At 37.2% G+C, this 15,477-nt stretch overlaps 1 protein-coding gene across 1 annotated transcript in view; it reads left to right on the plus strand.

Moving 5' to 3' along the window:
* The window catches only part of PRSS12 (serine protease 12), a 44,235-nt gene extending 28,961 nt beyond the window's left edge, over window positions 1-15,274 (plus strand). Inside the window, exons 9-13 of the mRNA XM_063336497.1 lie at window positions 745-950; window positions 1,614-1,692; window positions 3,611-3,733; window positions 10,430-10,710; window positions 12,370-15,274. Coding sequence (XP_063192567.1) covers window positions 745-950; window positions 1,614-1,692; window positions 3,611-3,733; window positions 10,430-10,710; window positions 12,370-12,677 — 997 coding nt within the window. The 3' untranslated portion in view covers window positions 12,678-15,274. The remainder of the gene's footprint in view (window positions 1-744; window positions 951-1,613; window positions 1,693-3,610; window positions 3,734-10,429; window positions 10,711-12,369) is intronic.
* Window positions 15,275-15,477: the final 203 nt, after the last annotated feature.

Raw genomic sequence — 15,477 nt, forward strand, 5'->3', positions numbered from 1 at the left:
CGTTTGTTCATCCACTCCCTCATTTGGGAAAATAGTTCACCATTCAAAAGAGGTCCTTCACACAGCCAACACTGCGGTCATTGCTGAAGCTGCACGGCACTACATACAAGCTATAAGGATCAGGACTTCAAATCCTAATAAAATGTCCCAAGTCTGACATTTAAATACTTAGGTTTGATACTTATACAAGCATAGGATTATCATACTGACCTTCTTTGTAAAGTGCCTTGAGGCCTATGAACGACAATGCCACACAAGCATGAAGTATGGGGAAAACGTGGGTGCTGAGGCTGAACTGGGTTCAGTCTTTCTGCAATTGCATTGTATTTTACTGGCCTGTCTTTCTGAAGGAAATCAGACCGTAACAAATTATTTTTAGCATTCACAGATGCTGATTTTATATGAGGATTAAAGAGATTATGAAAAAGCAGCTTTCGCATATTTTGCTTTATAGATATTTGTAATGCCATTACAATGTACAATGCTTTGCATAGTGCCTTCTAACTAGATACATAAAAGCACTTTTTAAACATTAATGAACTGTAGCAATTTTGTTGCACTTTTTTTTCCTACTTATCAGAGTAACAGAGGCCATGAGAAGAAAATTTGTCATCAAGCAATTCAGCAACAGGACTTGGAATAAAACATCAGTGTCTTTCACTACTCACTCTGAAATATTTCAGTTGAGTAACATCTAGAAAAATGCCTCAAAATGTCTAATAAAAAAATACGCTCTGTTTCCAGAGGTCCAGCTAGAGCAAGGACAATGGCGTATTTTGGGGAGGGCAAAGGCCCGATCCATGTGGATAACGTGAAATGTACAGGAAACGAAAGATCCTTGGCAGACTGCATTAAGCAGGACATTGGGATGCACAACTGCCGTCACAGCGAGGACGCGGGGGTGATCTGTGACCACCTGAGCAAGAAGGCCCCTGGGAACAGCAATAAAGGTGAAGCCCCATTGTGAGTGGCAGACCAACAGGTTGGGATGGGGAACTGTCATGGTAGGAAGAGATGGATGTAAACAATCCCACCTCACAGAGGAAACGGTTATATCAAAAGAACTATCGAAACAAAAGTGGTGGGAAATCCTCTCCGCTTACACTGAGTGATCTTATCGCTGTGCCCGCTGCACAAAGGAGTCATAAAGACTATTCAAATGATACAGGGTAATTGTCTACCATAGCTTACAGCAGCCATGTTTCTTAAGTTGTATGAGGGACGCGAAAATGCCTAAACCTAGATGGCTACTTTCAGCTTTTTAAGGATATAGGTTATCTTCAGCTGAGGACTGAGACCTATGTGGTATGCCAAGCTCTACTTCCACTTACATGAAGTAAGGAAGAACCCTATAAAAAAATCCTACACTTGAGAAGCAAAGCACAAATGTGTAAATTGCTCTGTGATCACAATCAAAAGATCTCAGCTAAAAAGAATTTCTGAGTCTGAGAGAATTCATTGCATTTTCCCCAAGCAAAATTTGGTTGTTAAAAACTACCATGAAACACAGAGTAACTTCAGCCTTTGCGGGTTCTTTTTAGTTAACTCTCATTGAAGACTGGCTACTTTTCATTTTGAGTTTAATGCTGTCTACGTCTCCCTTTCTGGTTTAGATTCTCTTGCTTCTGTTTGCGGACTGAGGTTACTACATCGTCGACAAAAACGAATAATTGGTGGGAAAAATTCTTTACGGTAAGTATTTGGTAAAGACAAGTAATTTTGAATATAAAGCTTCTAAGACATGCATTTGCCACGAGCGGTTTGCCTAATTTATGGTTTTATTGTAGGTTTGTTGTTTTTCTTTTGACTTGTCATGAGGTAGAAGCAGAAATATACTCAAAGCAAACTTCGTAGGAAACTAAAAAATATTCATTGATAAATACTTGCAGCAGTAGTTGAAAATCTGTTGCTGCTTATGGGTTTAGTCCTTGATTGGGTTAAATTTTTTACTTTCAAAATAGCCATTTTACTTTTTTCCAAAGGGTATCTTGGTATCAGAATGTGAGCTATATGAAGAGAGCTATGAATATAGTACAAGGTTTTAAATGGTACCTACGCTGAAAAAAAGACCTGGGTATGATTTACTGCCTAAGACCTGATTTTCCTTCACAAAATAAGCCTTGATGATGACACAGCTATCAACCCAGGCTTTTTGTTAACACTTTGTTGTTAGCTTTTAATGGCATGTTTACATTTTGTTACCATAAAGAGATTAACTGAACACTACTACTACTACTACCACTGCCTAAGTGGAGGAGCTTCAGAGAACAGTAACAAGAGGGAGCCCAGAATAACATTTAAGTGCAGTCAGACAGAGAAAAGTAGGATTACTTACCTTATTAAAGAGATAAATGAGAATAATAAATAATACATTGCACAGATAAAGAAGATTGAGAATTATTGTCTCAGAATATGTGTACAAAGGACACTGGATGAAATTAAACAGTGACAAATAATGGACTGCACAATTAAGTCAGAGCAATAAACTTGATCATATAATAAAAAAGCATAGGGACATCAGATGAAACAAAAAGGTGAGAGAAATCCAATAGTGCACTTAGAAATGCTTCAAAATCAAGAAAATATGAACAATATCAGAAAAGCACTCACTGTCACAAAAAGCGATTAAGACAAAGAACTTGACAAAGGTCAAAAAGGAACTGGATACTTAAATACATACCGGGAAATCCAAAGCTGTCCAAATTACCCCATTTTGGAAAGATATTAAATCACACCTTCCAAAACTAAAAAAGTCTAAATTGTTTTATAATTTATGGGAAGTCAGTTCTTCCACCTTACTTCAAAACATTTGGCACTGGCAACTCTGAGATAGGATGCTGGACTAGATGATCCTGGGCAGCTCTTATATTCCAGCACACCTATTCAACTTGACAGCAGGCAGAAAACACCTAAGCCTACGTGTTGCTCATTCTTGGATGCTGCTGTTGCTTACAGGAGCATCTCTCTCCCTCTCCCTCCTCTCTGATTCCATATTTTGCCAATCTATTAAACCGGTGAAAAATAATCCACCCTATCTTCAGAGGCCTGCAAATATGTATCCCAGATCTACTATAGAAAACAGATGATCGCAGCCTGAAAAAAGGTGCTAATCTATTATTTGTGGTTTCTATAGTTGCTTTAGACCTCTTGGTTTGCCAGCTTCCCTTTTCAAACAGCTCAGAACTGACAAAGATATTAATGCAGACAGGAAAGGATGCTGGGTTAAGCTTTTCAAGAAATTCCCTTCTTTTCCCTCTCCAGTTGACAGGAAATTTCTGGTTTGTTGACTTGGACGGTATTTGGCAAGGAATGTATTTTTGGCACAATGAATGCAATTTGAGAAGGGAAAATTAAAATAACTGACAGGGGGAGGAAGCACTGAGCGTGCTGGATGCCCAAAAAATATGTAAAGTAATCCTGACCATTGTTAAATGGAATTCTGAATCCTGCAGGAATATAAAGGTATTCTCAACTGTTACTCAATAACAAACATGGTTTGCAAGCTATGTCAGTCAAAGAAACTAAACAGGATTTACATTCAAGGTGACTGACAAGCTACCTTACTTTTCCATTGTTGTACCCTGAATGCAATGTCTTACGTCCTCTGCAGGGGCGGCTGGCCATGGCAGGTTGCACTCCGACTGAAATCTTCTCATGGTGATGGAAGACTCTTGTGTGGTGCTACTCTCATCAGCAGCTGCTGGGTCCTCACTGCTGCACACTGCTTTAAAAGGTAGGTCTCTCTTCAATAGTGAAGTGTATTTTCAAACTATTTTGTTGTTCTGGGTATAGGCAAAACCATTCCAGTTCAAGCCCACTGAAAACTGTCCCAAAGAGTTGGCCTTTGGTTTAAAAAAACGCCTACCAACCAACCTCCTTTCCTGCCAAATAAAAACAAACAAAAAACCCTAATACATTGAAATTATTCTGGGTGTCATCATTCACGAGATTTATATTCACAACTTCAGCATTTCCTTGAAAAAATACAGACAATGCTTCTGACATTTTAACACAGCTTTCTCTTACGACAAAACTGCAGCTTATGGCTTTCAGGTTTGCTCAGACAACTGAGCAAACATCAAACACAGGGACTATAATATATCAGATTATTTTTGGTAATGATAGATCCTGGCAGTGGTAGACATTTTTACTGTAACACTGCAGTGACTAGATGAACTAGTCCCCTCAAACCCATTTTAGGGTAAAGCAATATTATGTATTTGCTGAGTCTAATAGGATAGTCAATCTGTACACCTTAGCTCTAAGTTGACATTGGACAGACTGGGCTGAAATTCCTACTGATCTCTGAGTGATTTTAAGGGGCTAGGTTTCAAAGAGCTATCTATAGATCAAGAGCCTTCTTCACATATTTTCCACAGACAGACAAGAGAAAGGCCAGTATACCATTTCTTATATCCTGGAAATTTGAACACTGCTTAAGTAAAAAAAGTGGGCTCATCTGTACTATGGATAAAAATTAAACACAATTTTATGCATGATGATTATAATTGTTCGCCAGTAGTATAGCAGTATTACTGGTTTCTGTAATGTCATAGACACATAATTTAAGATCAAAAATTGTTTGAAGCTATTTTTCCTTTAATAACCCACCCACCTTACTAGCAAGTTTTGTCCTGAGTGGTTCTGCTGGGTATAGGGAATTTGCAGGTCTATACATAAAAAAATATTAACTTTGGATAATTAGAAATATGAGGCATAGGAAAAAAAGGAAATTATATTCACCAGGATGTCATTTTAGGAAATAATGTATTACTTGAACATTGCACCTTTCTAATAATATCACTTTTATGTAAGTGCTTCTTTAGCATTCCCGAATGCCCGTGTATACTTCAACATGGTCCTGGTAAATTAATTAATAAGGAACTAGGGACCTAGAGGCACAGTGGAGCCAAATACCTAGTGAGACAGCAGAAACCAATGCAGACACCAGAATTAAAATTCAGTTTCCTCAAATTTAGCATAAATGGTGAAATGAATTCAGGTATGCCTTCAATGTCAGTACACTACTTGACTGGCAGCAGGATGATATTAGCACGGTGGCTGATTACTAAACCATCCTCCAGTTGGCTGGGAAATAAACCTTCTAGGAGATGCTAAGGTGAACATTGCCAGGCTGCACTGGAGCTTAAAGGCATGCCCAGCCCAGCCATCCAACAGAGGGGTAACACCCTGAAAACAGCATTATTTTCCACTCATGAAGCACTCCCAGACTCCTCCTATGCCTCGGCTCTTCAAATGTGATGCATGTGATGGTTCTCTGCCATTTCATAGGTGGCGAAGACTGGACACCCCTGAGCTAGAGTACTTTGCTTTTTCATGTACTGATGCTCAATTACAATGTTTCCATGTTTGGCAAATACCAGCTACTACAGGGGAAGAAATATAATTGTCTACAGATGAAAAAATCAGTTTAAGAAAGCCTTATGTGTGTGAATGTGCACAAAAATATGGTAAATCTATGCAAAGACTGCTCATTAAGCTTCTCACAAGAAGCCCTGTAGCTATTAAAGTTTCATACATTTGCATGAGAAGCAGCACTTCTCATTCTATTAAGTGTTCAAAATCAGTACTTTTAATTAAGATAAGCTTTCCTGGATCTCCTTTCTTCATTATTCTGCTATAAATGACCACCATCCATAACACAGAAAATCAGCAGGAACCTATTAAAGGGAACACTGTTCCTTTTGTCAGAATCCAGGATGTAACATTAAATAGAAGCAGCAAGTTTTCTACTATACTATCCCATACATGCCTGACAGGAGAGCACTCGTTATCACTAGTCATAAACAACTTTCCTTCACCCTTAGGCTTACAAATCAAAATAAACAATTAAAAATCAAGTTCCTTTGACTATTAAACCAGGTTAGGAGGGAAGTGCGTTCATTTCTCATCTAAATTACAAACACCTAATACATTTATGACTCTGCAGTACTCTGACTTCCATGAGGTTTAAAAAAGAAAAAAGAAAAAACCACACAACCCCTTCCCCCCTTCAAATTGCATTTGAATAGAGTATACTGTAAATCCTATAACTGACATTGTGGATAAGACCTATAAAGTAAAATGCAGAGACACCCATTACATTTAAAAAGAAAATAAAGAAGAAAGATTTATACCATGTAAAATCACCTTTCTCTACTTGAGAGCGAGATTTCCATTGCACCACTGACAATGCACATCTACAAAGTACTGTAATTGTGTTCCTTTATATATACAAAACCTTTATGTCAGTGTACACAAGGGTTAACTTAGATGGGCAAATATTTATTGACAGCAAAAAACCTTCCATAATCCAGAAACTATCTGCATAGCACTAATAGTGGTTTGCTGCACAGAGCCAAAAATGTATCTATAAATTATGAGAGAGTATTTTCAGTGACCTTTTGGAAATGTTTTTGGCAGATTATGTCAGGCAAATATATATTTAATGCTAATGACCTTGTATTTGTATTCCAATATGACACTGAGACATGCACCAAAAATTGTTAAAATATTACTTTCAAACATTCAAAGATCATATCTAGCAATGCATTCTAGGGTACAGAATCTTTTTTATGATAGGTTTTAAAGGAAACAAGACCAACAGTTAAAAACAATCGCTGTAGCAGAAATTATTAAACTATTTAATATTGCTTAACTGGCAAAGAAAACAGCGTAATTTTATTTAACTTACTGGTCTCAGTTGCTATATCATTTAGATTCTTAAGTGGAACGTCATCACGCAGTTATGAAATTTGAGCAGAAAAATATATCTGAGATGTCAGTAACAAAATGAACTCTCCCAATTACTTTAGTGGTTTTTTTTCATGTAAGTTAAGAGTAATTCAAATGAAAATAATAAAGCCATTTTACTGCAATAGTAACTAAAGTACTTTCTGTATCAGCTTCCTTTTCTAATTTACTCTGAGGAAAATAAATCCTACAAAGTTGGCTAGTGCATCAGCCAAGATTGTAATCTCGGCCTGGGCAAGACATTGGATAACTCATCCCAGTGTTACTGCACGCTTTACGTTCTAAGCATTCCATCTATTCTGTAAATAGATTTTGTAAAAGTGAAAATGTTTGATACTGCACAGCCTGACCATTCAGCTACTTGCCTCTACACTCACCTTGTCCACTCTGGAGAGGGGCACAGGAGTTGCACTGTCAGTGTGTTGGGTGTTCTGTTTTACGAGTTTCACAGAGGACCAATGCACTGATTAGCTTACATAATAAAAGGAGCTGCCACGGTCTGTCAGTGTGGTTTTCATAGTGTATCCAAATTGCTTTATATATCATAGTAGCATGCTTTCTGTCAAACAATCAATATTATGGGTACTTCCGTGAAAAAGATGGCCAAAGTGATAGATACACTTGCCCTTGATTTAGTAGTTTCTCTTGCTGCAACCAATTCAGAAATCTTTAAGCTGTAGTTCTAGGAAATACACTACCTATGAGGTTATATAGCTTCCATGTGAAGAGACAAATGACCACTTTATATATATAAATACGGAACTGCAGATGCAATTTTCTACAGAACACAAGATTAAACTAAGGAATCAGAGTAATGTCCCTACCAATATTTTTCATAACTAGAGGAGTAAAAAATACTTTCTCCCCTAATTTGTAGATTTATATAAAAAATATGTTTCTAACTTTGAATGCTATGGTTTTGCCAATGCATTACTGGAAATTTTTGCACATGGGCCAGGAAAATTTGCTTTCAAGTCTATGTATATGTAACCATGCTAAATTGAACTCTGAATTACAGTTTCTAAAAATTCCGAGAAGCAATAGCAAGCAAATAAATAAAACCTATGCAGTATAAACTGGTACTGCAATGTACCAAGCATTTTACTGTAAAGATGCACAACTTATTCATAAAAAAGTCACCTTCACAGAAATAATACTAGAAGAAAGCTGTGTTAAGTAACGCCTGTACTATACAGTATTTTAATGTACTGAAGATGTGTGTAGCCTTACACCTTGCTGTATGGAGGAAAGACAAATAGATGGCAGAAGAAAAAACAAAGAAACTCATCCAAGGTCACAGATCAGTTCACAGCACTGCTGTAAAAAACCACAATGTTTTCTAGCCAATGCCAGATTATACTTTTAATGGTTCCCACATCATAGCTCAGAGTAATAACAATAATAGAAGTTTAGACTGACAATAGTATACTAAGTGTCTTGGCAAAGTATGGTAAGATTAGCCTTTCTGATGTAAGATGTGTGGCAACAGTGATCCGGGAGGGGATTCATCAGTGTCAGAGCAGAAATTCTTGGCAGGCAGCAGACGGCAAGGATTTGACAGACAATCTATAGGGATGCAGAATTTAGGATTTCACTGATGTCATACTTCAGATGGCCAAATACAGATGGAGATCCAAAAACTAGTTAAGACCTAACTAGATGCAGAGCCACAAGCTAGTTAAGGCCTAACAGCCTTTCTTACTCTGAATAATCTCCTTAAAGGCAACAAAAGTAAAACCAATACATCAGGTGCTAACCCTACTTTAGTGGAATTTTGACATTTATTTTAGCAGGAAAAGAATCAACTGTGAAGTCTTAGTGAGCTTTTAAAACTGGCAAAAGCAAACAAGATGATCTAGAAATTAGAAAGTGAGATCTAGTGCAAGATAAAAAGAGAAACAAGTATTTGTTTTATAAAAAAAGCTTACAAAGAAATACCTTTATTATAGAAACCTCAAGGGACTGGAGTCAGAACATCTGGAGAGCCAGGATTCACGTTTCTGCCTTTTCTCATGTTCTTTTCCTGTTCATGCTCTCATTTCTTAATAGAAAAATTCCTAATGAAAATTGATTCAGTGACAAGTTATAAAATACTAGCACTTTTGTGGTCAAAACAGAAAGATCAGTAATGTGACACATACAAATAGAAGCTTTTTTCTTAAATATCTTTGAGATAAACATACTGATCCACAAATTAAAAAAGCTCTTGAGCTACCTTTTCAGGGAGGAAGTAAGTAATGTATTTGGTAGAATACACAACTCAATTTTTCTCAGCTCTCCCTCTGAGACTAAAATCAGTATGAATCCTTTTTTAAACACCCCTGTAAACTTTAGAAAGTCTGCATCAGTTGCATCTCTTCATTTGCAGCTGCTATAGAATTTTGATTTCCAACCTCAAGGAAAATGCAGTATCTGGAGAGTGTTTGACACAGACTACTACAGAGGAGAGCCTGGAAAAAGTTTAATGGTAGACAAGTTACTTCATTTTTCCTATACAAAAGGTCATCTTCAGATGAACAGATGTTTGGTCATAGCCTGCAACTCTCTCTCCTCGCAAGTCTAGAAGTGAAATTTTGCTCATAGAAGACCTGAAGATGTGCAGAATTTGACAAAGAAAGCTTTGCAGGCAACCAGGAATGCAACCCTCAACTAGAAGATGTATTCAGTGGTACGGCTGTGTATTGTTCAGAAGAAACCTGTAATGTTCCTGCTTTGTCTGCTGCTCCTCAAGCAGGCTTTAGTAAGCTATGGAGATCAGTACATTGCTAGAGGGTATAAAAAGAACAAGTATAGGTTAGAAGGTGAGGAACACTGTAGGGTGTTTTCTGTACACGTATTACAAATTTCCTGTTGAAGGCTATGAGGGCAAAGGAGAAGTCAAAGGAAAAATATTTGGGTTAGCTTAGCCAGATTTTAAAATAAATAAATGTACCCAACAGTACTCCCTTGTTTGCATCTTCCTGAGAAGGGCTGTGTGCCCTGTAATCCAAAAATATCCAAAGGCATGTACAGAAAATTGTTATTTCAGCCACAGTAATCATCTCTAAGGCATGTACCATTTAGTCTATGATGTGAAAGAAACTGGAGTCATATTAGATGCAAAGCAAGTCTAAGATGTGCAGCCCTTCTGTCACTTTGACAATAGGTGCTTGTGATGCACGTATGCTTTGTTTTCCCTATTATAACTTCAGTTAACTTAAGAGGTTTTTATCAAGTTATCTAAGCCTCTAGAATTTCTCAACCAACCTACAAAGCAAGCTTGACCACTGTTTTCTTTTCAATAATTATTTGGAGCATCACAATGATGTCAGTACTCGCATTTTCATTATAATTACTGGCAGTTTGCGTTACCCTTACTAAATACATTTAGAATGCACACCTTGCTTGCACCTTTGAAATAAGTGCCAGTCGTGGCAGATGGTCATAAGAAACCTTGCCTGTCAAAATATACAAAAAGGAGCACAGCCCAACCTGAAACTTTAGGAAAAGGTTTTTGATATTCTTTAGGATACACTTGAATGTCAATTTAAACATTTGAAAAAGAATTTTTGCTCTTTAAAAAACACTTTTGGTATCATTATTTATATGAGCAATAAAGACCCTGATCAAATCTGTTTGTATGCTTAGGATCTGACTTTGCATGAGCCAGCCCTACTTGTTTTCACCTCAATCTTAGGTATGGCAACAACACTCGGAACTATGCTGTGCGAGTTGGAGACTATCACACACTGGTACCAGAAGAGTACGAGGAAGAAATTGGAGTCCAACAGATTGTGATGCATAAAGACTACAGGCCTGACAGCAGTGACTACGACATTGCACTGGTGAGGCTACAGGGGCCAGAGGAACAGTGTGCCAGATTCAGTACCCATGTCTTACCTGCTTGTTTGCCATTAAGGAGAGAGAGACCACAGAAAACTGCTCCCAACTGTTACATCACCGGATGGGGTGACACAGGTAAAAATGTTTTAATGATTTCCACCCACCAATCTCATTACCTGAGGCTGCTTATTTAAAAAAAAAAAAAAAAGAAAGTCTCAGATACTTAAGAAAATGCTCAAAAGGGAACAAATTTACTCTTTTTATATAGGGAAATATTTTCTCACTTGATCCTTAAACAGGAATGACAACGCTTTGTTTATTGAATTTAGTTTGTGTTTGAAAAGTGACAATTAACCATGTCACTCTAAATCAGAGAATGAGACAGTAAAATGGCCTCATTAAGATTGACAAGCATGAATGAAAAGCTTATTTGTTGCTAGGCACACCCTGCGCAGCAGCTTATCACCCCCTGCCTCAGAGCATTACTAACAGCTCTAATATATTTAAGGTTTTTAACGTAAGTACAATGAATATTTTAGAAAGGTTATTTAAATTACACTACTTCAATAGAAAAATGTATAGAAAATATAAACGTAATAGAATTTCAAATAACATTTTTAGTCTCCCTTGTTACCAAGGGGGTAACATTTTCAATCATCAGTTAGATGTAAATAAGAGAACATTGTTCTAAAATTTGCAAGAGCCACCAGTCAGTCAAAGATTCTTCCTCTTCAAAGGTCTTTGTCCTTTAAATGTTTTACAATAACCATGTTTTACTTTCACGTGTTTATGATACTGAATACAGAGCAAGACAGCAACCACACTTGAGCCTTTGTTCCACTGACTCATTTAAACTGGCAAGGAGACAAGGCAGCAAGGCCAAATATCAGTTCTTTCTCTTTACATGCCTTAATCGGTGTGCACAGATGTCTGGGTCACTGTACTACAATAAAGGAGATAGACTTGTAGGGTGAGGTTTTTTGCTAAAAACAACTGCTATTTCATTGCCTAGCTCTGTCTAGCTTTTTACATAATTCACTGAAAGTTCTGCAATACTGTTAATTTAGGACATCTATTTAAGCAAACATTAACCGCTACAATAATTGACTTTAATTATGGTAAGAAATTACATCTTTGCACTACTTCAGTTGAAATTTCACACTTACTATATGAATCATAATTACAAGCATTAAGATTTTACTTAAAAAAAAAAAAAAAAACAAAAAACAAAAAAACCCAAACCCCCCAACAAACAACACTGGCTTTAATTTCCCATGTTTCCAACTGAAAAAGAGGTGCAAGCTACAGAAAAAAGCCAAATGATTTAAATCTTGATATTTTATAAGCAGAGCACTGCTTATACAATGCGGGATTCACTACATATAAAGAAAACCAAAGGACAGGTTCTGGTCACCCCCACAAAATGAAGACTAGTCCCTTTAGCAGTCTGGTACATAGAAGGCACATGTTCTTGTAGAAGACACAGAAAGTGTGTTTGGAACAAAACCAACACCAGCCTTGGAAAGGTCCAGTGAACACGAGGGAGAATTAACACGAAGTTAATTCTCAAATTTTAAACTTTTTAAAAGCATCTATATTCCATATTTACAATATCCCCATAGTATTTCAGTATTATATTTAATGGACAGATTTTTCAGTATTTAGTGTTGTTTTCAGTAATTTTATTTAATGACAAAGAGTGTGAAGGACTGACAGCAAAAATTGGATTAAATTGTATCTATGTTTCCAAGACCAAGCATCATAATGAGACAATAATTTGGGTCCTCTTTTCAGGAAGGGCTTATTCAAGAACATTACAACAGGCTGCTATCCCCTTACTTCCCAAGAGGGTATGTGAAGAGCGTTACAAAAGAAGATTCACAGGAAGAATGCTCTGTGCTGGAAATGTCCAGGAGCAGAAACGTGTTGATAGCTGTCAAGGAGACAGTGGCGGACCACTGATGTGTGAACGTCCAGGGGAAAGCTGGGTTGTGTATGGTGTGACCTCCTGGGGCTACGGCTGTGGAGTGAAAGATTCACCAGGTGTCTACACAAAAGTATCATCTTTTGTACCCTGGATAAAAAGTGTGACCAAACTGTGAATGTCCATACTGAAAACCAAACTTTATTAACAAAGTTTGAGGCAGGACAACTTGAACAGCATAGACAGTGCACAGCTGGGGCCCACAGTGGGTGGAAACAGGCACATTTTCCTGATTCGTGTTTTTGTTAAACCCAAGCTGTATACACACAGCCTTTCCAGTTAGGGATTACTATCCAAACAAAACCCCTCTGTGTTAAGGAAGTTTATATATTGCATGAACAAGTTACAATGTATCTAAGATAAGGAGAAAAGTGATAGCCAGCTTAGAGTAACACTGGAGCAGGACAGCTGGAGAGTTCACCCTGAGATTCACTGCCCACAGGGAGACTCTAGTAGCTCCAAGCTTCCCTAGAATTAGTTACAGACCTTAGTCTAGTTTATTTAATCAGTTCTTGACTGTTTTCCTATTATTCCTACGATCTTACTACGCTCAGCCCTTAATTTTGACTTATGTTTCATTAGCTAATGAGACCATTAGCAGGTTGATTTTTGGGAAGTAATTCCCAGTATTAAACATTAGAAGGAAAATAATTGTCACTGTATTATCAGATGTTCAGCTATTCTGGCAATTCTCTCAGCTTAGTGCACAAAGTACATTCCCAAGTAAAACAGGCAGTACACTGGAAATTAGTTGCCCTGCAAACATCCTGCACAGCCGCAAGAGCTACATCAAAAACAAATGACCTCTTATTTTCTTTCCTCTAGATAAATATCATTTGTCTTCTTTCCGAAACTCATAATTTTTAGTACATACAGCATTTCAGAGAGAATTTACTTTTCCTATTTGCCACTAGCTGTCAGTACTGCATCAGACAAACATCCCAATTCTCTCATTGCTGGTTTTGGAGTGGCTTTACTCAAGTAACACTAAGAGCTTCTGTCAATCTTACAAGAGAAAGTTATAAGTACATGCAATGCAAATACTGGAGATGTTGACTCAAAACCTGTCTGGAAAGATCTATAAAGTCTTAAACTACTATTTTTTACAAGACGATATTTAGACAATTCTCTCCTGCTTAGTTGCAACACTGGTTTAGACTGATCTGACAGTAAAGCTGAGAGCTAGTTAGTTTGCAGCGACTTCTGAAGAATTGCTGTATTTTAATTCCATTTAATTCCTTTTACAGATACTGTCTCCCACACTATGAAAACATTAATGGTTTATTATAAAAATGCACTGATAAAAAAAGTTACTCTTGATGTACACGACAAATACAAACCAACTTACTATCCTTTTAGAAGGGGCCACCCCACTGCTTACCACTCATCACACAAGCAGTAATCACCATCTTAGGGCGACACTAATGAGCATGGGGCTTGAAAATACCCGAGATTAACCACAGTCAAGAGGGAGACAGGAAAGTTCAGCGCTACCTCTACAACCCCTGCTGAAGGCAATTCTGACTATCTGCAAGTATGCTCTACCTACTACATTAACAAACATGCTTCTTAAAAAGAAGGAATGAAAGCTCTGTGGGCCTTGGAACACTCCAGTATGACAAGCGTGGCAGATGTACGTCACCACATTGTGATTGTGCAAACTGTGACTAACAGTGACTGTTATCCTGTTTCCTATCCCCAAACACTCTGTCTACCACAGTGTTGTGTGGCCTTTTGTGAACAAAGTGGGATGCTTGTATTCATGTTGTAAGTGGACAATCGTTCCTTTTTGTATGGTTCTGTGTCTCTCTGGTGTTGTAACAAATATCCAATCCAATTCAACTTGCATACAAAAGCAGCAGCGATGTTGCAGAAGCCCATGAGATTGATGACTTGGACATTAATTTCTCTCTGACCTCAAACTTAAGTTTTCAAGGGTCACTAGTTTAAATATCTTGTTGGAACCGGTGCTAAACTAGTACATGAGGTGCTTTAATATATTTTAGTTTTCTCTAATTCCACAGTATTTGAAATAGTGTGAAAAATTTTATTTAAAAACATGTAAAAAGTCATTGTACCGTGACCACCTACTGTTAGACCTACGTGAAACACTCGGCTAGTGAACTTTAAGACCATTTATGTTTTTACTTATTATACGTAGCCCTTTTAATTAAAGGGGAAGTAAATCTGTCAAAATATCTCTCCTTGTACCTTGTATAGCTTTGCTACACAAGACCCATTATTTTGAGACTCATGGTGAAGTAGGCTATATAGTGCAATACATGTGTTGTGTACAGGGGAAATAGTTTTCTTTTAGAAGTTGCACCACAGAAATACAATACTTGTGGGGAAAAAAATAATCAAGTCTGTATAGTAAATGTAGTAAACGTTTTGGTTTAGTACAGTAGTTCTGCTCTTTTAATAGGATGCTTTATTAGACTTTAAAATGTTGCACTATCATTTCCATGCAGAAAGCATGCCTTTTCAGTTTCTAACATAAAATTGTCTTTGTCATGCCATTCTAATTTTTGTTCAATGAGCCTGATGATGTAACTGTATACAGTAAAAACTGCCACACTGACTACAACTTTTATGTGTTAATCCTCTGTATAATGTACAAGCACATGCTGCAGGAACATCAGCTGGGGAAACTTCATGCGAGCTTTCTTAAGTGAAAAAGGGTGCTCTTGAAAATATTTTCTTCAAAACATGTAAGCTTTGGTCCGTTTTCTCAGCAACAGAAGTTTATTCTGTATGATGGAATTCCTAGTGCTTTGTGTGCTTTCACTTAGTCCAGTCAGGTTGCCATAAATAAGTTTATCTTACAGTCTTAAAATTAAGCTTAAGAATTTTTTTGACCCTTGCTGCTCTCCCCTTTGTTCAACATTTTTCATACATACAAGGTTGTAGAAAAACCT

Source organism: Chroicocephalus ridibundus, chromosome 5 (assembly GCF_963924245.1).
Source record: "Chroicocephalus ridibundus chromosome 5, bChrRid1.1, whole genome shotgun sequence".
Classification (NCBI taxonomy): Eukaryota; Metazoa; Chordata; class Aves; order Charadriiformes; family Laridae; genus Chroicocephalus; species Chroicocephalus ridibundus.